This window comes from Cryptosporidium andersoni (genome assembly GCF_001865355.1).
Source record: "Cryptosporidium andersoni isolate 30847 chromosome Unknown contig_1, whole genome shotgun sequence".
NCBI classification, from domain to species: domain Eukaryota; phylum Apicomplexa; class Conoidasida; order Eucoccidiorida; family Cryptosporidiidae; genus Cryptosporidium; species Cryptosporidium andersoni.
Genome location: NW_027122907.1, coordinates 280,755 through 303,744, shown reverse-complemented (window position 1 = coordinate 303,744; position 22,990 = coordinate 280,755). Strand labels below are relative to the sequence as shown.

Sequence of the window (22,990 nt, the reverse complement as noted above, 5' to 3'; positions counted from 1 at the left end):
ATATAATATTAATCTGAGATATATCTTATATTTAATTTAAAAAGAGCATATTCAATACCAATATTGCATCCTCAGATATCTCTATTTTAATGATAAATATTCACTTAAAGAATAACAGTTAATAACTCTGATTATAGTACAATTGTATTATTTTTTCTTAGCTCTTAACTACCAGAAGTTGACTTCATTTCTCTTACAATTTAAAAAGAAATTGTTTACTAGATACTAATCTTCTGAAAAAAAATCTCATATCTAGCTCTATATGTTATAATTTTAGATTGAGTACACTTTATATGAGATTTAAATGAGTTCAATTCCAATTTTCAATATTTAAGACAAAATTTCTTTTTGGTTGAGTAATTATAGATAAACTGTGCATTTTGGCGTGTAAATATTTCTATTTAGATTGTTTAAACTCCAATAATTTTTTATCTAATAAAAGTATTCAGATCTGTATAAAAGGATAGTGTATTTGTAAATGGAATTCCATTACATCCTAAAAGTGTTTAGTGCCACCGCTTATACAAACCGCCACCCCCCTCGAGAATAATCCCACGTTAATCAAAGTATTTGTAGAAAAAGGAATCTGATTTGGTTATTATTAATTTATTTCCATAAATTAATATTCTTTAATATTATATCAATATATGGATCAATAACTGTATATAGATATATATTTTTGTTTTGTTAAGTTTTATTGTTAACTAGTTACTGGGAACTTTGAATATCCAAAATAGTAAAGCATGTACAGAAATCAATATGATACTGATGTTGTTACCTGGTCTCCTCAAGGAAGAGTTTTCCAGATTGAGTATGCTATGGAAGCTGTAAAACAAGGGACTGCGGTTATTGGAGCTCGCAATAATGATATTGTTGTTCTAGCTTGTATTAAACGGAACATTAGTAAATTAGCTGGATTTCAAAAAAAGCTGTATAAAATTGATGACCATATAGGTGCGGCTATGTCTGGTATTACTGCAGATGCTAAAGTATTGTGTAGTTATTTAAGATATGAATGTTTGAACCATTCATTTACATTTGACAGTCCAATGCCACTAAGTAAGCTTGTTTCAAATATGGGATTAAAATCACAAATATGTACTCAGGAATATGGAAGGAGACCATTTGGTGTTGGACTTTTGATAGCTGGATATGATCAAGATGGTCCTCATTTATATGAAACATGTCCTTCAGGTAACTACTTTGAATACTATGCTATGGCACTAGGTTCTAGATGCCAAGCTGGGAAAACTTATTTGGAAAAACATTTTGAAGAATTCAACTTATGTGACAAGGATCACTTAATATTACATACTTTGAAAGCATTAAAAGCTTGTCTTTCTTCTGATCAAGATATGAATAAACAAAATGTAGATGTTGCTATTGTCGGAAGAAATTGTCCTTATATTGAATTATCAGAAGATGAAGTTATGGAGTATCTTCGAATAATTAACCAGGAGGCATCACCAATTATTAATCAAGTAGATGAAACTAATAATGAAGAACCAACCTCTATGCAACTTGATTAAGAACAAGGACAAAAGTCCCTATGAGTATTTAAACTTCCAAATGTTCTCGCAAGATCTTGCAATATCTTAGTAGGAACCTTTAAACACCAATTCTGTAGCTTGAATTGCTCTAAAACTTCATTCTTTAATTGTTCTATTGAATAATAACTGTTATAACTGTCAAAAATGTTCTCTTGCCAATATTTTAGTGGGAATACAAAGTCATATAAGTAACAATGAGATAAATAGAATTGTATTAAGCATATACATATAAATGTCCTTTTCTCTACTATAGCTGATACTATTTGGGGTGTTAGCACGTTGTAATGTAGTTGTATTGCAACAAGTGCTAATAGATATAATATATCTGATTTTCTGTAATGTGGACACTGCAATAGCATTCTTGCCATGTGTCTAACTAACAATAGCAACTCTTTCCAAGTTTCAGTATTCTCAAACCAAAATTTGTTTCCAAACTGATCTTGTGATGACAATGTTGAATGAATAAAGTCTACAAATTCACTACACAATTCATTCATTGATGGATATATAGTATATACTTCTTCATCATATATAAATGGAGATATTCTAATTACCATTGAATTTATTGCATTTAGTATCTGCTTAATTCTACACCAAATCTGAGACTTCTTTTTTCGGTTTTTATATACCAGTGTACATTCTACTTTTTTATCTTCTAGACAGCACTTTTCACCATCTACTAATAGTACAGTTGGTCTTACTAGTATTAAATTAACCGGAACATGTACTATGGGGAGATTTGTAACGAGCATAATGTTCTTGTTGCTAAATTCTGTCTAAAATTAAGAAATTTAATCATAATTAAAAATATTGAATAAAAGTGGAAAATACGTAATATAACAATGCATGCATTATCTACCGGTATCCACGTAAACCTAGACATGCCCTGTTTTTAGAATTATACACCGGTATGTAACATTTGACTTCTCTTTGTGGTATCTCTTTATATATTGCATGCGTGGTAAAATTTAAAACTTTTGAACTAAAAATTTCTTTTGAATTAAAATATATGTGTCTTTTTATTATTACTTTAATGTATTAAATAATATTGTTAATTTACTGTTGTATTCAAGTGGTAAATATGTAAGTCATAATTTAGCTTGTGGTAATATGAATTAAGAATACCGCCGTCTATATTTTAGTATCCTTATTTATCAAGAAACCAACCTTAAGCAGTGACTAATTAAAATTCACTCTATAAATAGATAATTATGAATGTAGAGTTATCTTTAGATACAACAAAAGTATTTGATGAGTTATTTAAACTACTACGACATAACCAAATTGAAGTCATTGCGGGTAGTATCGAATTACTTTTGGACCAAAGTGAAACATCTACTCTTATATCTTATATTTCCAAATATCCCAAGTCCTTACGCTCTCTATTATTGCTAATTGGGAATGACGAGGAAATTTTATCTACTAATGCTATCAAGACCTTAATAAATCTCTCTCAAAATCCCAACATTTCAGAAGAACTATGTAGCAATTTATCAGCTATTGAATACACTATGGATAATTTAAGGGAACAAATGAGGAGATCTACTGGTACTCCCTACCATTGTGATTTAAATTTGATGCTTATTTCAAACCTTACTCGTAGTAGCAAAGGGAGAGAGTTCTTTTTGAAAAAAACACCAAAAAACGAGAGTCTTTATTTACCATATTTATTAGAATTACTATACGGTTCTAACAATAAAGAAGAGCAAGAAATGATTATAAATATTTTCAATAACTGTACTAGTTGTGAACAAGGAAGGAAACTCATTACTGAAAGTTCTATTGGTATTGAGATTGTAAATGTACTATCAGGGATTTTTCTAAAAATGGTTCAAAAAAAAGAATCTTGCAAAACTATAGTTGGAATATTCACTCATTTGTGTATAGATCGGGAGTGCCATGAATTTTTAATGAAGGATGATTGTAAAGTGATTAAAATTCTTTGTTGTATTCTATATCCTAGTAGAAATAACAAGTTAAGATATAATAAAAGTGAAAGTGCTTTGAGTTTATTAGAAAATAAGATTTTACACTTTCAATCAGCAGATAAATATGAAGTTCAAGATTTAAGTTATTTGTCTTGTGAAGTTAATGATAATTCAAGTAAGGGAAAAGAAATTATAGATGAGACATATGAACTAGAATTAAATGAAAAAAAGATTCACTTTTTTATTGAAGAGAATTCAGTTGGACCAGTAAACTCAGATACAAGTCAGAATATTTTTGATTGCATATTAGTTTTATTATCTACAGCCAAAGTTAGAGAATATCTTAGAAGCCTTGGGCTATATGAAATTTTAAGAGTTTGGCATTTATATGAACAGGATCAATCAATTAAAAAGGGTATTGAAGACATGGTACATCTCGTAGTATATAATGAACAAGAATTAGCTCAACAAGATTATGATATTAAGAATTCTGTTTCAATTATTTAAATTAAGAGGAAAAAAATTTGCTCAACAATTAGAAAAATAGAAGTATTAGGATAAACATACTACTTAACTCTAATGAATCTAAAACAAAAGAATTAATACTAATAATAAGTAATTGGGAAAATAAATAGATATGTTAATTTTAGTTTATAAAATAAAGGATAATACTTTAGTCTACTTTCAACTTTATTGAATATTAGTAAAATGAATGTTCATAATTTTCAATAAAAATTAATGAATATAATGGAAAGTTTAATCATTAATCTTTTTTGTAAATATTATATTTTTTCAAGACTGAAATTAGTGCACTATCTTTAACTTGGAAAATTAATCGAAATAATTTTTCTTGAGATATCGATTTTTTTTTTCCTTATTAATATATTAGATAATTTGAAAAAATATGATGAATTTTTTCAAAACTTTCTATTTAATTGTTCCGGAACATTCTGCCATTATTTGGTCCCAATGGCACTCATAAAATGTTAAAATTCCTTGTGCTTTATATACCATATAAGCTGCCATCTAAATCCAATGACAATTAAGTATAAATCAAATTATTTTTTTTTATATAAGATAAATTATTATAAACTTACAGCACATTGAGTTTTAGATAATTCCTGAATTTCAATACATTTGGGACATGTTCTATTTAGGAGTGAGAAGCTAGCAAAACCTGGATAGTTTGTATGAGTTTGAACAATATTTAGTGGAATATCTCCAAATTCATTAAAGTAATTTAATTGAGCAAAATCACAGAATCTGATATATTTCTTTTTAAGTGAATCATCCTGTTGAGCTATACGTGCTTCTAGTTCAATACAAAATTTGTATAGCTGGTTGTAATCTTGTTGGTATATCCAACGTTGAGCAATATCAAGATAACAAACATGACAATGAACTTTTTCAAATAAAACAATTAGTGAATTATATTTTTCCATAATTCTACTGGTATGTTTTGTGGGATCCATAATTGATTTCAGTAATTGATCTACATCTGTTATAACATTATACAAGTTTGAATTTTGAGTACTCTCACCTTTGGGTTCTTCCTTCACTAATGAAAATTGTGGGTAATTGCAATCTAATAGGAAGTCATCAATATAAGCATTACTAGAAGAACTAATTGTTGTAGTATTTCCGTTTCCCATATATGTAAGTTAAGTTAGAATTCTGCAATATTAGATGGCTCAAAATTTACAAAAGCGGTTTATAACATATTTGATACTCTGCCACAACTTTTTTTTTTTTTCTTTTATTCTAAAATTATAAAGGAAATTACTCAGATATAAGTTAAATAAATCTATTGCTAATTAGAATTTGGATATTTCTAGTTATATTGTGATGACTTTAAGTAGATCTTCAGTTAGTGCAGTTGGCTTGGATAGCTTTGCATTTCGTCAATTTGAGTATGGATACCGTGGGAGTTATATTCCTAATTATACACCTAAACAGTTCTTAGCTGAAATTAACAAGTTTATTCAATCGAAACATCCAGAATTAGTTAGTGGCTATGCTCCATTTTGTAAACATTTATTTGTTCCTAACTTTACGCAGGCTAAAATATCAGTTATAGAAATTACACCTGAAAATGAAAGGTACTTAAAAACCGGTTATGTATCCCGTAGAAAAGAGGAATTACCCGTTTTATCAAGATGGTTCCCTTCTGATTGTAAATTTATCAAAGATTCCATTAACCTCCGTGCAAAATATCTGGATATTATTTTATATAGCAGAGAACAATGTGAAAAAGAGATCCAAGCAATGAATTTGCAAGGTAAACATGAAAGGCTTGTAGAAGGATCTAATAGTGATCCTGATTGGTATATTATCTCAATTAAATTACAAAATGAAGATTTTGAAACTCCTATGGAACCTATCACAATGTTAAGGAATACTATAATAGAAGAGGGCGGCAGTGGAGTACCGCTCGATAGGGAAAAATATTTAGAATCTGTTAGTTACTGGAGAAATCATGCAGTAATATACCCAAACTAAATATAATAGGATTATAATTAGATACAATACAAATTGATCTAAACTCTCCTATATAAATTTTTTTTTTAGAAAGGTAGAATTCTTTTTAAACTCTCTAAATTCCTTTATATGGAGGGGTTATTCAATAAGAGTCTACTACTTAGTAAATTAAGCAAACTTTAATATTCCATATCTGAAGTTTTTTAAGTAATAAACTTATGAGGTTTTTGTATAACTTTAGATATCTCTACTAATTTTAAATTTTGAATATTCTACAAGTTTCTATTTTCTAATATTGACAAGTCTCCCGTACATTTCCCCCATGGATTTATACGCATACTCACACAATTGTTAGTGTGGTAGATTCCCCCTCAGCAATTGTTAATTTAATTATAAATTAACAAGATTTACAACTTTATTATCTGTTAGGTTTGTAATGTCAACTGAATCTTTTACTAATATTAGCAATGGGACATTAGTGGATAAATTAGAAAATGGGGGGGTTATGGTAGAAGCTGCATTGGCTGAGTTCCACGTGAAATATCAAACCTTATTTTTTATTGCTACGATTGTTACTTCAATTGCAGGGTTTTTTGCAGCATTATATTCATTATTTGGATTTCATCTCACAAATTTTATCAATTCTTGTTTTCAACTTTTGCTTGGGGTCATGTTAATATTACTAGATGTTCCAGGACAGCCTAGATGGAGTGCAAAAGTAAGAAATGACATAAGGAAACAAGCTAGAATTCTTTCTAAGTTGACTGGAAAATCTCTATCCCTTTTGTTTTTATCTTGCCTAACTTCAGTTACATTGTGGCCCTACAAGAAGAATACAGCATCTTCAGGTCTACTCATTGTAGTGGCTTTTCTTATATGTTTAAGTGTAGCTTGTGTTGCAGGGATAGGACTTATTATTGCTTTAGAGAAAAGTATGCGTTTAAATAAAATTAAAAAAAATATTATTACAAGCTATGCTGCTACTGGTGCTTGTAATCCAATAGAGATATATCGATGTTATGCAACTTCTGATCCTTTATTTGGTATGCAAGTAGACGAATTCAATAGATTAGTTGGAGATAGGACATCATATCATGATCAATTCTCTCCCAATGATCTTTCTATTATTTTTAATGCTCTAGATGACAATCAGAAGGGAGCTATTAATGAGAGGGAATTCGTCAATTTTTTAACATCAACATTAATATTACTTTAGAAGTTTCTACTTTATAAATATTTCAAGTGTTTAATTTTCTGTATAATCTTATAAAATACTTGAATCTTAAAAATATGAGTCCTCACATCAAATTAACATATTAGGTTCATTGATAGCTATTTATAAGAGGTGATATAAGTAGAATTATAGAAACTTAGGAGTTTAGTAAGATGAAACTCAGAATTAAGTTTTAAGTTTGTCACTTATAGGTATAGATGTTAGATTATTTCAAATATTAATAGGTGCAAGTAGATGCATATAAATGGCGCCGTATTACTTGCAATAAAAAGGCGCCATAGACATTTCCATAAAAGTAAACGGTTTTTTTTTTCGCCTGTGTGGGAGAAGTAAAGCAGTGGATGCTGGCATTAAGTTTGATTATTAGGTATTAAATATAATAGTAGAATGTATGACGTACCTAGTAGTATCTCTGGTAAGTATTTATGTAATCATTAAGTGATTATGTCATGAGTGATATGATTTTGTAATTGGAAACCTATAAATAGATATATCTCTAAAATCTATTTTATATAAATATCGATTTTATGTCTTTTTTCTAATATAACTTCAATAATACTTTATATTTTTTTTTTACTTTTTAGGTGAGAGATTTATTGTAGGGCAACAAAGCGTGAAGGCTGATGTCAGTTTAGCTGATCAATTAGTAATTGGTGGAGCAAGAGTAGAAAAGACACTTCAGGATCTGAATTGTAGATATCAAACGCTATTTTTTTTAGCATCTGGAGCTTCTGCATCAGCTGGGATTCTTGCAGCTTTAAATTCAATTTTTGGTATTCATCCAGCAAATTTGATTAATTCTATGTTTCAATTTATATTTGGAGTATTATTAATGATTCTCGATGTACCAGGTAGCCCTAGATGGTCTTCTAAAGGTCGTTCATTAATTCGTAGAGAGCTTCGGTTTCTTACTCATTTAACAGGAAAAAGTTTATGCTTATTATTTTTGAGTTGTTTAACTTCTACAACTTTGTGGCCTCAAAGAAGAGGAGCTGGATTATTAGCTTTGGTTGCATTTTTAACATCGCTTACAGTAGCTGGCGTGGCTGCAATTGGATTATTAATTGCACTTCAAAAGAGTGTTAGACTTGAGAGAGTTCGCAGAAATATTGTTACTACTAAAACGTCAACTGTTGCAGAAGTATACAGACGTTATGCTATTGCAGATCCTGTATATGGCATGCAATTTGAAGAATTTAGTAGAATGGCTGCAGATTTTACAAATGGTAGACAGCAATTCGGTGTGACTGATTTAAGTATTATCTATAATGCTTTGGATGATAATCAAAAGAGTGGAATAAATGAACGTGAATTTACTGAGTGGATCAATGGTTCTACTGTATATCTATAAATATGCATGGTGTATGGATGCTGTATCTCTTAACTTGTATCATAAACAAATAAACCTAAATAGTTTAATTTCCCGAGATTTTATCATCTTTTCGATTATTAATTATCGATTAAATTTACAATTTTTATTATGATTTAGTAAATTCTATACAGATCTCAGTTTTTTTATAAATTTTTTTAATTAATTAACACGGATACTATTCAACACATTAGGCGCTAATTTTTTTTTTTTAAATAGCGGGTATATTACAATTTAGATATTACCGTATTGATGCTTAACAAATAAGTAAAATGGACGCTTTTCTAATATAATATAGATGAATATAAATCTTAGGACTCTTCAAAGTACTTTAGAACAAAAATTGGGGTTATTAGATACTTTGAAGAATCGTGATTGCGGTTTATTTGACAAAGGTACATCTAATGAAGCATGGCATCAGGAAGTAGAGCTATTACAAAATGAGATTGATGAACTTTTTCAGTCTTTTGATGAACAAATGAATGAATTTAATCGTAAGGATATTATGGTAATTGATAGATATGAGGCTTTACTTCAAAGTTTAAAACGTGATTATACAAATATATGCCGATTTATTGATTCTAGAAAAAAACGTTCTAGCTTATTTGGGAAATCAATAATTGATTATCAAAATATACAAATGGAACATAATAATAACAGTGAAGCTAGAAATCAACTTTTTCGTGAAAAAGGTGCACTGGAAGTTTCTATAGATTGTATAAATAACATAATGGATCAAGCCGTACGTACTACCACTTCACTTAGGAATCAACACAATATTTTAAGAAATATTAATGATAAAGCAAAAAACTTAAAAAAAAAATCATTATACAATGTGGATTTATTGATTAATTCAATTCTTAGTTTGCAGTCCAGGCAAGAAATATTACTAACTTTTGTTTTTTGTTGCCTAATTATTTTTATAGTATATTGGAAATTTAAATAATCACTACATTTAAAAAAAAAAAAAAAAATCTATTGTTAAAACTGCCATAATTATTGAATTATTTGAATATAACATTTACTTTTAATTAACTTTTATAAATGGTTGGAAACTAAAATGTTATAGGCAGAATTTTTATAATATCTAAAGCTTTTTATTATTGTGTATATATATATATGCTCGATAAAATATAAATTTATTTATGGGGAATAGTTTATTTTAAAGTTTATTAGTAATTTTAATATTTTGGTTCCTTTTGTATATCTCCTATAATCTCAAACTGGATTCCATAACACTCCCAAAGAACTTTTTTGAAATTTTCCAGCCCACCTGAATGAAATCTTAATTTTCCAGTAGCACCTCCTTTTAGATGGCCTAATACTGGATCAATTTCTACAATAACTTGATAAGCATATACTCCACATTGTGTAGCCACTTTCTGTATTAACTCTTCATTACATCCAGTTGTGAGATTTGATAATCGGAATCTTACAAATGATGTATCTTGAATATAGGCTATTTTATTGTAGAAATCTTCTCCGAGAAGTTTAGAGCTTAGATTTTTTTGTATAGGGGTAAATTTACTCTCTAAATTGTTTAAATTATATTCTGGGATTTTATTTGCATAATTTCTACATGATAATGTATTGTGTCTAGGTATTCCAGGTATTAGATCTGCAATACATTCAGTGTCAGTGTTTTTATTATGCTTGGGTAATGAAGATCTTTTTCTTAGTTCTAAAGCCACAGAATCATTTTCATTATTTAATATATTTGAATATGCAGGATATATTTGGCGATATTTCATTAGATCGTCATCATAATTACTACTATTAGTTGGATAATTTGGCTCTTGATAGTTAGAAACTTCGATAATCATCTTCTCCCTTGAACATTGTTCATTACCAAGAACTACATCACTTGAGAACTCTCTATATAATTTTTGTTCTCTAGCAGAACATTGTTGTAATACCTTTCTAATCTCTTCTTGATTTATTTTTTCTTGGTGGAGTTTTATTAGGTAATCTTGTTTTGTTGAATCTTGTTTTCTATATGGTAAATTACCCAGACACTGGCTAGATTCTGAGTTTTCATCCATATGTTTTCTATTATACAAATTATTATATGTTTGATTAGCTATTTCAAGTATTTTTTGTTTTTCTTCATCGGATTTTTCGTAATATGCAGTTGAGAAGACATCACATGGGTATAATCGCTGCATTGTTCTTTTATGTAGTTCATCATCTATCAAACTTGAAAATCTTTCAGAATCAAGTACTTTTTTCCTTATTTCTTTATCTAAGTATGTCCTCTTCATTTTCTAAAATTAAAATTGCCTATTATACACATATTTACACGTCACTTACATTATACACACGTGTTTTTTACATGAGAGACGTGGACACTCTTCAGTGAATAGGTTACTGGTATTTGTGGAACAAAAAATCACTAATTTGGGAATAATTTAGATACTTTTACAAATTTATTGTCTGTCTCTGATATCTGGGAACAACTTTAAAATTATATAACTTTACTTTTTTTAATGTAATATAATTTTTAGGTTATAAGTACTCTGTAAAGGGGTATTTATAGAAGTAATAAGAGAAAATTAGATAAAAGTATATAATCAAACTTTTGATCTTTAGTATAAATAATATTACTATATATATACGTATAAGTATTAGGAAATGACAAATTCCTTATTGTTAAGAAAATAGAGCTTTATCTAAATTATTTACCACTAGTACTAGCTCTAGTGAAATTGGCGCCCACTTTAACGTCATGTCGTCATTGCATGAACTCATTAGGAACTAGGAGGTAAATAGCAGAATTCTTGTAGCATATGTTAGGACTAAAGGTTCGTAGAGCAAGGTGGCAAATAAAAATATTTACATGGCATTATTTGCATTTAGAAGTTTATAATAGTGTTAATGGTTTTGTATGAACCGGGGATTTTACAATTTGGATCAATATAAAGGTGGGATTAATATTTGGACACTAGCTTTAAATTTGCATTGGTGTCAAATAAATTGTTTAGCTCTCCATATATTTTGGGGTAATTAAGAAATATATAAATAATATATTGAACTTGTTAAATTTAATTTGTACTTCTATAGCTGAAATTTAGACTCTATGGAGCTAACTGATACAGATAACGACGATCTAGATCAGGACTTTAATCCTAATTTTACTTATGAAGACTATTTAGGAGATGTGAATATTTCTGAAAAACAAGAGTCTACAGATATGAAGAAAAGTGTTGTAGACTTAGTCGATGCACTAAATATATCTACTAGAGGCCACTCAGAAGGAGAAAATCTTAAAGTAGATCCTAATAATAAAAATTATGTAATTAGGCACTTTTTTTCAGACAAAGTTAAATCTCCAGAGTCTTTGTTAACAACAGATACTATTATGGGGGACTCTTCTGAAGGTATTATAAGTACAAAACAAAATTTTATTTTAACCTTGGTCAATATTTTAAAGAATGCATATATAGATCAGACTGAAACTAATATATCTGAGACTTTTAACACTTCTACTTCTTATACTACTCTTTTCAATGAATATATCTCGAATTTTTTATCAGGTAATAATAGTGAAGTTGTTTTAGAGGCTATATTGGACTTGCTTCTTCCTTCAAGCTATAATTTTAAATATAATGAGATTGGTTTAAACTCTGAAGCTGAATATTTTGATATTATACCTTCAGTTATGTACTTTTGTATTATAAATGGATTTATTAATGAGTGTTTAGCTGTGTTTGATAGTAGTATATCATCTTTTAATAGTACAGCTAATCAGAATACAAATAATATTGTTAGCTCAGTTGTACTTCCTACTTCGAGGCTTCTACCTGAAATTAATTATTTGTGGATGCAACAACAATCAAGAAACCAATTCATTATATCATCAATACCAATTTCATCACAATGCTACTTACAAGAAGGTTCGAATATGGTCTTAAATTCGAAGTTTATGCCAAGAATTATTGAAAGATGCATATATTTTATGCTATTTCATTATGACGAATTACTTTGTAGGAATCTTTTGGAAAGTGGCAAAAATTTTTTGAATTACTCTAGTACAATTTCTTTTAATATAGGAAGAATTCTTGAAATTTGTTTAAGTAGATATCCTGAGGATTTTATAAACTTATTCTTGCAATGTAATGGACCATTAGTAATACTGAATTATGTTGGAGACTCTTCAATTCAGGATTTTCTATTCAGACTTCTTGGTATTATTGGATTTGCAATTCCTTTAACTCATACACTTACACATATTTCTTCATCATTTATCGACTTTGATTTTGGAGATTGTAATTTTGGAAATAATAGTAGTTTAGATATGTGTACTAATAATAATCAAGTAAACATCTGTAATAATGGAATTGGTCTTTCTTCAATACTATATAAATGGATACTAGAGTGCAAATTTATAGATTATTTATTATATCCAATCAATGTGGAATCCCAAATTATTACAAACTTGTCCTTAAAAGATATTTATAGACCTTGTTTGAAGTGCTTTATTGGACAGCAAATATTAGAAACTGATATTAATCCTAACATATTTCACAAATTGGTTAAGTGTTCAAATTGTGTATTGCATTCAAGTAATAATCAACAAGTAATATTTGGTATTGTTGAGTTTTTGACAAGATTAATAGAGTATCTGAGACCTGATCAAAGTGGTTTACCAATGAATATGACTAGTCTTGGATTACAGTGGCAAATATATACCCAAGATAATAGTAGTGGAAATATTTCAGTTTCTATAAACACTCCAAATGTCTACTCCTCAAATATAATGATGCCTAGTAGTTTAACTGATACAGGCACGTCAATATACTACAAAGCCTATAATTTAGCAAAAAGTTTACCAATGGACTCTATTTACAACTGCAATCCTCTCATAAAAAGAAACTCCAGTAAAGATGATGACTATAATTCTAGTCATTCCTTGAATAATTCTATTACAGATAATTTCATTAATAAATCTACTGTAAACTTTATAAATAAAGATTCAGAACCTAGTAACTCTTCATTAGACTCCAATGAAAATGACCTCAGGATAGATGCATGCATGCAAAAAGTTTGTCATGCATTACGAAATACTTTGCAATTTCTAAATTCTTTAATAGTAGATTCTTCATTAATTCAAATACTATGTAAATATATACTTTTGAGAGATGATAATCAAGATCAAACCATAAGTATTCGTATTCTGAATTTTTTGGAACTATTGTTAAATGTATCATTTTCTCAGACAAGCAATATTTTGGGGTGTCTTAGGGGTGATATATTACAATATTATAAGCAGAATTTGAATCAATTTTGTAAATTCTTGCTATTAAAATATAATGATGAAGCTCATTCTAAATCTGATAATGGAGATAATCAAGCTAACAATCATTCTAGCAATTTTTCTCAATCTAGTGTAGTGACACAGGATTGCATTATAATGAATAAAGAGATGAACAATTGTGAAGATAGCAACTTAGGTATTAGTTACGTAAGAAGTTGTAACTATAGAGAAGTATATAACAATAAAAAAAGAATATATGGTAGTAATTTCGTGTCGGTACTAACTATCATAAAACTAATTTGTTATTTTGATGATACAAGGGAATCAATAAATAATATAAATTGTGAATTTTGGGACTTTTTAGTCAATTTGTTGGTTGAAATGAGAGAGAATAGTTTAATATCTGTACAATGTAAATCTATATTGGAATTAGGTATTCAATATGGATCAAATGAAACTTTGGAAATCTTATTTTATAGAATTAATATGGTAACAAGATTATCAAAATTTATATATAATGGTATAATCCTTAATAATAATCAGATAAATATGAATAATTTAAATAATAATAATGTGAATATAAATAATAATATAGATAAAAGTATACCAACTGATTGTAATGATTTATGTAATAAGGTACTGAAAAAGAAAAAAAGTAGTATATTTGGTCCAATTACTAGTTTTTTTTTAACTTTAGGTCAGCTATATGATTCATTGTTACAGATAATACTATCATGTGAAACTCCTATGTATAGGAATATAAAAATGGAATTATTCCGTAAATTGGTTGAGACAAGTGATTATAAAGAAGATTATATTACTTATAATAATGAATACGTTTATAATAGTGTTCCAGTTAAGAGATCTTTAAATATGGGATCTGAAAGTTATCACAAATGTGATTCAAATATTTGTAATGAAAATAATTTTCAAATTGGATTTTGTAAAGATAATAATAATTACAATGATGATAAGGTATCATGTAATTATTATAATTTTTTTGATAATGAAAATACTACAGAACATATAGATTGTCAACGTATAACCACATTATTATTTGCACTTTCATGCCATACTCAAAGTCATTCCCTTATAGCTAATGACAAAATTTCTAATGATAATAATTATGAAAATTGCTCAATATCTCCTAATTCTTATAGTTTAACATTAGAAGATAGTGGCCTTCATGATCAATTTAATAACAGTTTTAATTCTCAGATAGATACCTCCAATATAAATAGTAATAATTTACTCATTAAACAGTCGGCTGGTAAAAATAGTGTTAATATGGAGTTTACCTCTGATAAAACTTATGTTTATTTAAAGAGAATTACTGATCCAAAATATATTCAGGATGCTATGAGATTAGTTAAATGCTCAGATAAATGTACATGCCCAATATGGTCCTTTTCTAATATTTTAAGGAACTTAAGAGAACAAAAAAGTAGTTTTAGCTGTATCTCCTCATTACCAGTGTTATCTTTAGAAGAAAGTAAGAGAGTTAGAGAGACAAGGAAGAAACAGATGAAGTTGCAAGTTTCACAGAAATTATAGATTTACGGCTGTAATCGTCTTATAAAAATGTTGTATGTGCGAGGGTTGTACTTAGAAATTTTGGAAAAATTTCATTTAATTAGCGATTTCTAAGATATTAGAATAGTTATAAGTTTAAGATGAAAATATTTAAATACTACGTATAATGTATATTGGCGCTAAGGCGTGTGAGCCCTATTTTTAATAAGAGTAAATGAAATTCAGGAAAAGGATTTTGCTGAATAAAATAACTTCAATAGAGACATATATAAACAATAAGTAATCTAGTAAATTATTTTTAAAAGAGAAGTCATTGGTTCGGTAATTGTTCAAATAACGTATCTGTAACTTCCTCTTAAATGTATGGAACTTTATTCATAATTTACTGTATCAAAGTAGTACATATTGGAGAGATTTACTTTAAATGCTATAGCAAAAGGTGCTAATATATATAGCAGATACTGCGCAAATATTTAACTTTTATTCTAGCAAATATTGGGACTTTGATAAATTGACTTAAAGTGAAGTGTTCTACACTAGCATATATATTAATTAATTTGGATATTAAATAATTTCTCACAATTATAGATAATATTGATTAGATTTGGGATTCTAATATAAGTCTCTCTTCTTTCCGTTTAGTAATAATAGTCTAATAACTGGATATTTCTTGGATTATCGAAGATTTGTATATACTTTGCAATATTAAGAATAATTAAGTAGAAGAACTAGTTATAAATTAAACTAATCTCACTTTTTTTTTTTTTTTTTGGATATAAATTTTAAGGATTTTTAATTGCAAAATTGTTTAAAAGTAGTATACCTTAAGATATTTTGAGAGAAATTAATTATTTAGAACTAATTCAGATATCTACTATTTAACTAGACCAAGAAGATAGAGAGGTAGTAAATTTCTACATTCATAAAGATAATAGGGAACGAAATTGGTAATAGTATACTGATAGTCGTTTTGGAGAATATACAAGAAGGGACAACTATATAAGTTGTTTTCTTTTATTAAGTAGTCAACTTTACGTAATATATTTCTTATTAATCTAATATTTATTTAGTAGTAATATAATATACAAAGATAGAAAGGAAAGGAAATTGATACTTGGTTTGATCAAACTTTCAACATTTTCTATCAGATAAAAAAGTGTAAAATAACTTTGATTTTAAGCTCAAATGAGCGATAAAGTCGATAGACATATATTGAGGAAATATGAATTAGTTAAGAAATTAGGTAAAGGAGCATATGGCATTGTATGGAAATCAATTGATAGAAGAACAGGTGAAGTCGTGGCAGTAAAAAAAATATTTGATGCATTTCAAAATGCTACAGATGCTCAGAGGACATTTCGTGAAATTATGATATTATCTGAATTACGTGGACATGAGAATATAGTAAATTTATTAAATGTATTAAGAGCAGATAATGATCGAGATGTTTACCTAGTATTTGACTATATGGAAACTGACTTACATGCTGTAATAAGGGCAAATATTTTGGAACCTATACATAAACAATACGTAATTTATCAGCTAATGAAAGTAATTAAGTATTTGCATAGTGGTGGTTTATTACATCGAGATATGAAGCCATCAAACATATTATTAAATGCAGAATGCCTCGTAAAAGTTGCAGATTTTGGTCTATCTAGAAGTTTTGTCAATACTCGTAAAATAACCAATAATATCACATGCAATAATAGTAAATGTAATAATAAACTAGATAATAGTCAAAATGATAAAGGTGATACTGAAGCTGACTATGATCAACCTGTATTAACTGATTATGTTGCTACTAGATGGTATCGTGCTCCAGAAATATTATTAGGTTCTACAAAGTATACAAAGGGTATAGATATGTGGTCACTAGGTTGTATACTAGGTGAAATTTTATGTGGTAAACCTATATTTCCTGGTTCTTCAACAATGAATCAACTAGAACGTATTCTACAAGTTGTTGGCTTTCCAGAGGATGATGATATAATTGCAATACAATCACCATTTGCACAGACAATGCTTGATTCATTAAGGGATAAACTTAAAAAGAATAATACAAGAAATAAATGGAAAGATATGTTAAAGAACATTGGCTTGAGTGCAACTTGTGATGATGATGCAATTGATTTATTAGATAAACTACTGCAATTTAATCCAAATAAGAGAATATCTGCAAATGAAGCATTAAAACATCCATTTGTTGCATCATTCCATAATCCCAGTGATGAACCTAACTGTGATCATATTATTACAATACCTATAAATGACAATATTAAGCAAAGTGTAGACGATTATAGAGGTCGTCTATATTCAGAAATAATAAGGAGGAAGAGAGCTACAAATATTAAGGATGAATGTAAGAAAGTTCATAATAATTCTATTGAATATAATAACAGTAATTTGTGCAAGGTAACTGACAATAATACTATAACTTCGTCATCACAAGGACCAACGGTAGTAATTCGGTCATCTATTAATACTTATCAGCCACATGTAACATTCAATGATAATCAAAATGTCAGCATAATTATTGATAATACTAATACTAATACTAATACATATAAAGATGTATTACCTGACTCCTTAAATATTTGTAATTCAAGTATATCAAATAAAAATGAGCAATCTATACCAGCACAAAGAAGTAGTGTTTTATATCAATCATATGGTAATAGTGTGGAAGTTACTCCAAATAGATTAATGGGGGAGAAGTCACTCAATAATAACAGCCAATTATTAAATAATACAAATATAAATTCTCATAAATGTATTAGTAATATGCCATATAATATGAATACTAATGCAGCTAAAAGAACTATACAATTAAATCAAACAATACATTCAAATCCTGTATCAATAAAAGAACAAAATTTAACAACACAATTCATCCCTGTAGTTAATAGTGAACATTTGATAAATAAAACTCCTGGTCTACAAAATAGCAATATGTTTATGCAGAAAAATGTAATGAACAAAAGTAAGGGCAATGTAACATATAATAATTCTTCTATACCCTATTCAGGGGCTTATATATATAATAATACGGTATATCAGCCAAGTATTGTTAATAATAATTTTACAAAAAGTATCAATAATAGCTCAGGAAATATGATACCTCGTCATGGTACATCAACAATATCATATTTTCACCATCCACCAAGTTCTATAAACCTAAATCAAATCTCAGTAAATAACTATATGTATCAAAATCAGCCAGCAGCTATTCCGAGACATTATACTTCAGCTGTATCAAAGAACTTGGGTAATAATAATAATAATAATAATAATAATAATAATAATAATAATAATAATGGTAATAGTTACCCTCCATACTTTTATCCACAGAAACTAAATGTTACAAGTAATAGACACTACTTTATGAAGCTCTAGTTAGTTACATCCTATAGATATAATGGAATTAGAACAATAATTGATACAAAAATTCATTAGAATAAAAGCTATACTATAATCTAACTGCAAGTGATACTTTATCAAAGTTTGATGATGATGAAAGTCTCAATCTCTTTCTATTCTGACTATTATTTGAAATTAATATTTGAGATTCATTAATTTGAGTTGGATAATTTATATTTGGATCTAATTCAGATGAATTATTGCATTGAATATTAGTATTATTCTTATCATCATCATCATCATCATCATCTGATAATTCAATTATTTCGACTTCATTAACTGAGATGAAATTATTATTTTCAGTAAGAGGACGATATTCATTATATAAAGAATTGTAGTTTCCTTCAGTTTCTTTTGAAATTAAGTAATTCTCCGATGTATTAAATCCATTATTATCACTAGTACTGGCAATAATATCATAATTCTGATGATATTTTACATAAGTACTATCTAAATATGAACATTGTGAATTTATAAGGTAATTCCCTTCTATATTGTTTTCATATTCATCAATTATTAGTTGGTCGTCTTGTAAAATTTGATTACCATTATCGAATGATAAAAATGAACTGTTTTGATATCCATCTGGAATATAGTCAACATTAGTTAAGTAATTAGTATTAATGGTAATTTTATTACTATCCCTTGGTATATTTGGATCATTTAGTAACTTTTGCACAAATATATCAATATTCAGCATTGTCGGTCTTATTATATAAAAACAAAGTGGACATTTCCACCTTGAATTGAATGCTTTAATTGTTGAATTAATTTGAATAAATGATTTAATATCAAAACAGTTAATATGACGACAGTATATCCCACGTCCTGGTAATTCTAATTTATCCATAGATAGTGGACAAAGCATGTTTAGTATTTGATTAGTATTTAAACAAATAATTTCATCATCATCACTATTCTCATCGCCAAATAAGTCCTCATCATTTTTAGATATGGATTGTTGACTTGAAATGGGAGATTTCTTTTCATCTTTTACTTGGACTTTGCTACAATTATTTATATTACTAATTAAATTGACAAAATGATCTTTAGCAATATTATATGATAATGTCCTCTCTTTAATAAGCCAATTAATGATAAAATTATCACTAATGAAGTGGGTATGAAATAATCCAATAATATAAGGAGCAGTTGGTATTGGTAATATCATGTTATTAGGTAATTGATTTCTTCCTTGATTAATAAGTGCATTTATAGTATTAAATACAATATTTACACTAGAATTCATTGAATTATTGGAATTAGAGGGATATTTAGTGTTACTAGGTATATATTGGTTTAAATCTAATGGACAGTCACGTCTTAGATGATCATAACTTGGTGGCTCAATACTTTGGATTACTTTGTTATTGAGTTTTATTGTTAATATTCTTGGATATTCATGATTTAAATCAATACGATCTAACCTTAAACAATATATCATCAAGTGATCTTCAAATATAGGATTCAAATTATTTATTGTTGTATCGGAATAGTTTTGTCTTAAAGTTTCATTAATCTTACCATTATATTCACAATTAGTAGTGGTCTGATCTGTAGGGATATTACTTGATGATGAATTAATTTCAATATCACCATTGTTATTACTATAATAGCTATTTGGATTAAAAGAAAATTTTGATATAAATTGTGGGTATTGAGAAGAATTATTTATAGATAAATTGCCATATTTAGGATGTATATTATGTATTGCTGTATATGAGTATACAGTAGTTAAAAATAGGGGCTTTACAATCTTGTTAAATGGATCTAATGCCTGAAATCTGCAAAATGGACAAACAAACTTCGGTTTTATTGAATCATATTCTTCATCATTATGATTGAAACTATTATAATTACGTTTTGTTAATATCGCTCTAAATACCATCAGTTGATTATCATTTATTTCAACTTTCTCTGGATCATATCCAACACATTTGTAGTGAAAATTTTTGAAACATATATTACAAACTATAGAGCTTACGTTTAAGTCATTATGACACATAAAACATTTCTCTGTGTCATCATCCCTCTTCCTTACTTCTGTACCTTCTAACTTATTAACACTATTCCATTCACTATTGGAGTTTTCTTCTTTAACTTCATTAATTACTCTTGGTAGGTCTTGCAAGGATGAGTTTAGTATAATACTTATACAGTCATCTTTCTTAGTATTAGCTTTTATATATATACCGAGTCTCTTAGCTAGTGCTTTGAGATCTTTAAGTCTTTGTTTCTTCAAAAATTCACTCCACCCATTGCTATCCATTACACTGAAGTTCTGGCTCTCTAAAACTTCCCTTTACAAAAAAAAAGTGTAATTAGAATGTCACATACCGCTCAAGCGGGCAAATTGTGTTGGGAATTTTCGTGGTTAAGTACATCAATGTAGAGTGGAGTTTCTATAATATTTTGCTGTAAATTATTAAATTATTCTCAAATCTACTAACAAATACAACCTTTATAATTAAAACGGCTATTTTCATCTCCAAGACGAAGCTCAACATTCTTGCCTGTACTATTTGAATTATCGTTAGCATTAGATGAGCTCTTAGTACTGGAATTATCTAATTTACTTTCTAGAGTTGGTAAAGTAGATGCTAATTTCCTGAAAATTGATTTTATATTGTAGCCATTTTTAGCGCTAGTTTCAATAAATATGATATCATTATCGTTAGCTAATTTCTCGCCTTCATCATACCTGACTTGTCTCTTATCATCCAAATCTGCCTTATTTCCAACAAGTGCAATAATAACATCTTTACCACGTTCATTACGTACATCTTCAATCCACTTTGTTGTATTCAAATAAGTTGATCTATTAGTAATATCATAGACAACGACTGCAACAGATGAATCCCGAATATAACTTGGTATTAAGCTTCTAAACCTTTCTTGACCAGCAGTATCCCATAATTGTAAACGGATTGTCCTATCTTCTAAATATAATGTTTTACTTAGAAAGTCAATACCTATATATAATAATATAAAATTTATCAGTAACAATGATATATTCAGATAAATATTCCAAAGGAGTTACTATTGTATTAACATAGTATTGATAACTCTTAGTCTCAATTAGTTATCTTATTACTTACCTATTGTAGCTTGGTAGTTATTATCGAATGTATCATACATAAACCTTGTAATAATTGAAGTTTTTCCAACAGATTGCTCACCGAGAAATACAAATTTAAATTTGTTTAATTGATTCCTATTTGAACCTTCAGTCATAATAAGAATCTCAGATATTGGACTCACAATTAACACAATTAGTGTATATTTATATTATTCGTGTATATGTGAAGTTATAGGGTTTACGCAGTATTATAAATATACTTAAGCAGCGCCTGGGGGAAAAAAGTATGTGTTATATTACTCAAGTATATAAAATAGTTAATCATAGCTGTTCTATATATATCATTTAATAAAAAGATTTTGTATATTACCTTAAGCAATTTGAAAAGCAGGTTCATTTTCGATTTGTCTCATTCTTTTAGGAAATATGACAAAAGATGCCTTTGCAGATTCATTCGATATATTCTCAAATGAGAAGCTATGGTTTGGCGGAATATGGACATAACTACCATTTGACATACGAAATTCATACTTGTTGTCTAATCTATAGACAAGAGAATTAGCTTTACACGACAAAATGTGAACTACAATAAAGCCATAGGTATTAATCTCATTCTTTGTCTTAGATCTTCCACTTATCTTAACTATTGTCAAAGTGAATTTCTTATTACTAAGTAGAGATGAGATAACAAGCTCATCACTTATTTGGGAGGAGGCCCGTTTAAGACTTTTAGAAATTTCAGTACTCATAAGTATGGCTCCTTCATGCTCTGGAACTTTGCCTAAAGAAGGCAACTTCTCTATATTCTCTATAATTACATTCTCATTATTTTCACCTAAGACTCGTCTTTTTTTCTTCATTTCCTTGTCTTAAAGGTATATATATTGTAATATTAGATGTCAGAATATCTTGTAATTTTTTGAAATCCTTGTTTCCTAATTTTCTTAGTTGTTTAAAAAAATCGAAATATTAGTTATATTACAGAAGCGGCCATCTGTGAGGCGCTTTCTATGTGGGATGGCGGGTAAGTGTGCATGTAATTCTTCCTTTAATCTTTTTTCTTTATTTTTTGTAAACTTTATAAAAATAAAATAGAGATAAGTAATACTTAATTATAAGTTAACATATACTTTAAAATAAATATA

The 22,990-nt window shown here is 28.1% G+C and overlaps 13 protein-coding genes across 13 annotated transcripts; 8 read left to right on the top strand and 5 right to left on the bottom strand.

Annotated features, from left to right (window-relative positions):
• Positions 1-743: 743 nt before the first annotated feature.
• Positions 744-1,529, top strand: cand_032840 (proteasome subunit Alpha type 1; the record flags this gene model as incomplete). The annotated part of the gene is made up of 1 exon (XM_067213510.1): positions 744-1,529. One exon carries the CDS (start codon positions 744-746, stop codon positions 1,527-1,529), a length of 786 nt encoding a protein of 261 aa, XP_067066761.1.
• A 1,232-nt stretch (positions 1,530-2,761) lies between these two features.
• Positions 2,762-3,985, top strand: cand_032830 (uncharacterized protein; the record flags this gene model as incomplete). The annotated part of the gene is made up of 1 exon (XM_067213509.1): positions 2,762-3,985. The coding sequence occupies one exon, from the start codon at positions 2,762-2,764 to the stop codon at positions 3,983-3,985; it is 1,224 nt and encodes a 407-aa protein (XP_067066760.1).
• Positions 3,986-4,405: 420 nt separating this feature from the next.
• On the bottom strand, positions 4,406-5,130 carry cand_032820 (uncharacterized protein; the record flags this gene model as incomplete). The annotated part of the gene is made up of 2 exons (XM_067213508.1): positions 4,406-4,504; positions 4,576-5,130. 2 exons carry the CDS (start codon positions 5,128-5,130, stop codon positions 4,406-4,408), a joined length of 654 nt encoding a protein of 217 aa, XP_067066759.1.
• Positions 5,131-5,323: 193 nt separating this feature from the next.
• cand_032810 (uncharacterized protein) lies at positions 5,324-5,977 on the top strand (the record flags this gene model as incomplete). Its single annotated transcript, XM_067213507.1, has 1 exon — positions 5,324-5,977. The coding sequence occupies one exon, from the start codon at positions 5,324-5,326 to the stop codon at positions 5,975-5,977; it is 654 nt and encodes a 217-aa protein (XP_067066758.1).
• Positions 5,978-6,392: 415 nt separating this feature from the next.
• On the top strand, positions 6,393-7,172 carry cand_032800 (uncharacterized protein; the record flags this gene model as incomplete). Its single annotated transcript, XM_067213506.1, has 1 exon — positions 6,393-7,172. The coding sequence occupies one exon, from the start codon at positions 6,393-6,395 to the stop codon at positions 7,170-7,172; it is 780 nt and encodes a 259-aa protein (XP_067066757.1).
• Positions 7,173-7,577: 405 nt separating this feature from the next.
• Positions 7,578-8,541, top strand: cand_032790 (uncharacterized protein; the record flags this gene model as incomplete). The annotated part of the gene is made up of 2 exons (XM_067213505.1): positions 7,578-7,605; positions 7,775-8,541. 2 exons carry the CDS (start codon positions 7,578-7,580, stop codon positions 8,539-8,541), a joined length of 795 nt encoding a protein of 264 aa, XP_067066756.1.
• Positions 8,542-8,857: 316 nt separating this feature from the next.
• On the top strand, positions 8,858-9,505 carry cand_032780 (uncharacterized protein; the record flags this gene model as incomplete). Its single annotated transcript, XM_067213504.1, has 1 exon — positions 8,858-9,505. The coding sequence occupies one exon, from the start codon at positions 8,858-8,860 to the stop codon at positions 9,503-9,505; it is 648 nt and encodes a 215-aa protein (XP_067066755.1).
• A 235-nt stretch (positions 9,506-9,740) lies between these two features.
• Positions 9,741-10,820, bottom strand: cand_032770 (uncharacterized protein; the record flags this gene model as incomplete). The annotated part of the gene is made up of 1 exon (XM_067213503.1): positions 9,741-10,820. The coding sequence occupies one exon, from the start codon at positions 10,818-10,820 to the stop codon at positions 9,741-9,743; it is 1,080 nt and encodes a 359-aa protein (XP_067066754.1).
• Positions 10,821-11,635: 815 nt separating this feature from the next.
• On the top strand, positions 11,636-15,367 carry cand_032760 (uncharacterized protein; the record flags this gene model as incomplete). The annotated part of the gene is made up of 1 exon (XM_067213502.1): positions 11,636-15,367. The coding sequence occupies one exon, from the start codon at positions 11,636-11,638 to the stop codon at positions 15,365-15,367; it is 3,732 nt and encodes a 1,243-aa protein (XP_067066753.1).
• Positions 15,368-16,531: 1,164 nt separating this feature from the next.
• On the top strand, positions 16,532-18,742 carry cand_032750 (protein kinase domain-containing protein; the record flags this gene model as incomplete). The annotated part of the gene is made up of 1 exon (XM_067213501.1): positions 16,532-18,742. The coding sequence occupies one exon, from the start codon at positions 16,532-16,534 to the stop codon at positions 18,740-18,742; it is 2,211 nt and encodes a 736-aa protein (XP_067066752.1).
• A 73-nt stretch (positions 18,743-18,815) lies between these two features.
• On the bottom strand, positions 18,816-21,035 carry cand_032740 (MIZ zinc finger domain-containing protein; the record flags this gene model as incomplete). Its single annotated transcript, XM_067213500.1, has 1 exon — positions 18,816-21,035. One exon carries the CDS (start codon positions 21,033-21,035, stop codon positions 18,816-18,818), a length of 2,220 nt encoding a protein of 739 aa, XP_067066751.1.
• A 176-nt stretch (positions 21,036-21,211) lies between these two features.
• cand_032730 (RAS family protein Rab-6A) lies at positions 21,212-22,000 on the bottom strand (the record flags this gene model as incomplete). The annotated part of the gene is made up of 2 exons (XM_067213499.1): positions 21,212-21,738; positions 21,865-22,000. 2 exons carry the CDS (start codon positions 21,998-22,000, stop codon positions 21,212-21,214), a joined length of 663 nt encoding a protein of 220 aa, XP_067066750.1.
• Positions 22,001-22,216: 216 nt separating this feature from the next.
• cand_032720 (uncharacterized protein) lies at positions 22,217-22,705 on the bottom strand (the record flags this gene model as incomplete). The annotated part of the gene is made up of 1 exon (XM_067213498.1): positions 22,217-22,705. One exon carries the CDS (start codon positions 22,703-22,705, stop codon positions 22,217-22,219), a length of 489 nt encoding a protein of 162 aa, XP_067066749.1.
• Between the last annotated feature and the right edge of the window lie 285 nt (positions 22,706-22,990).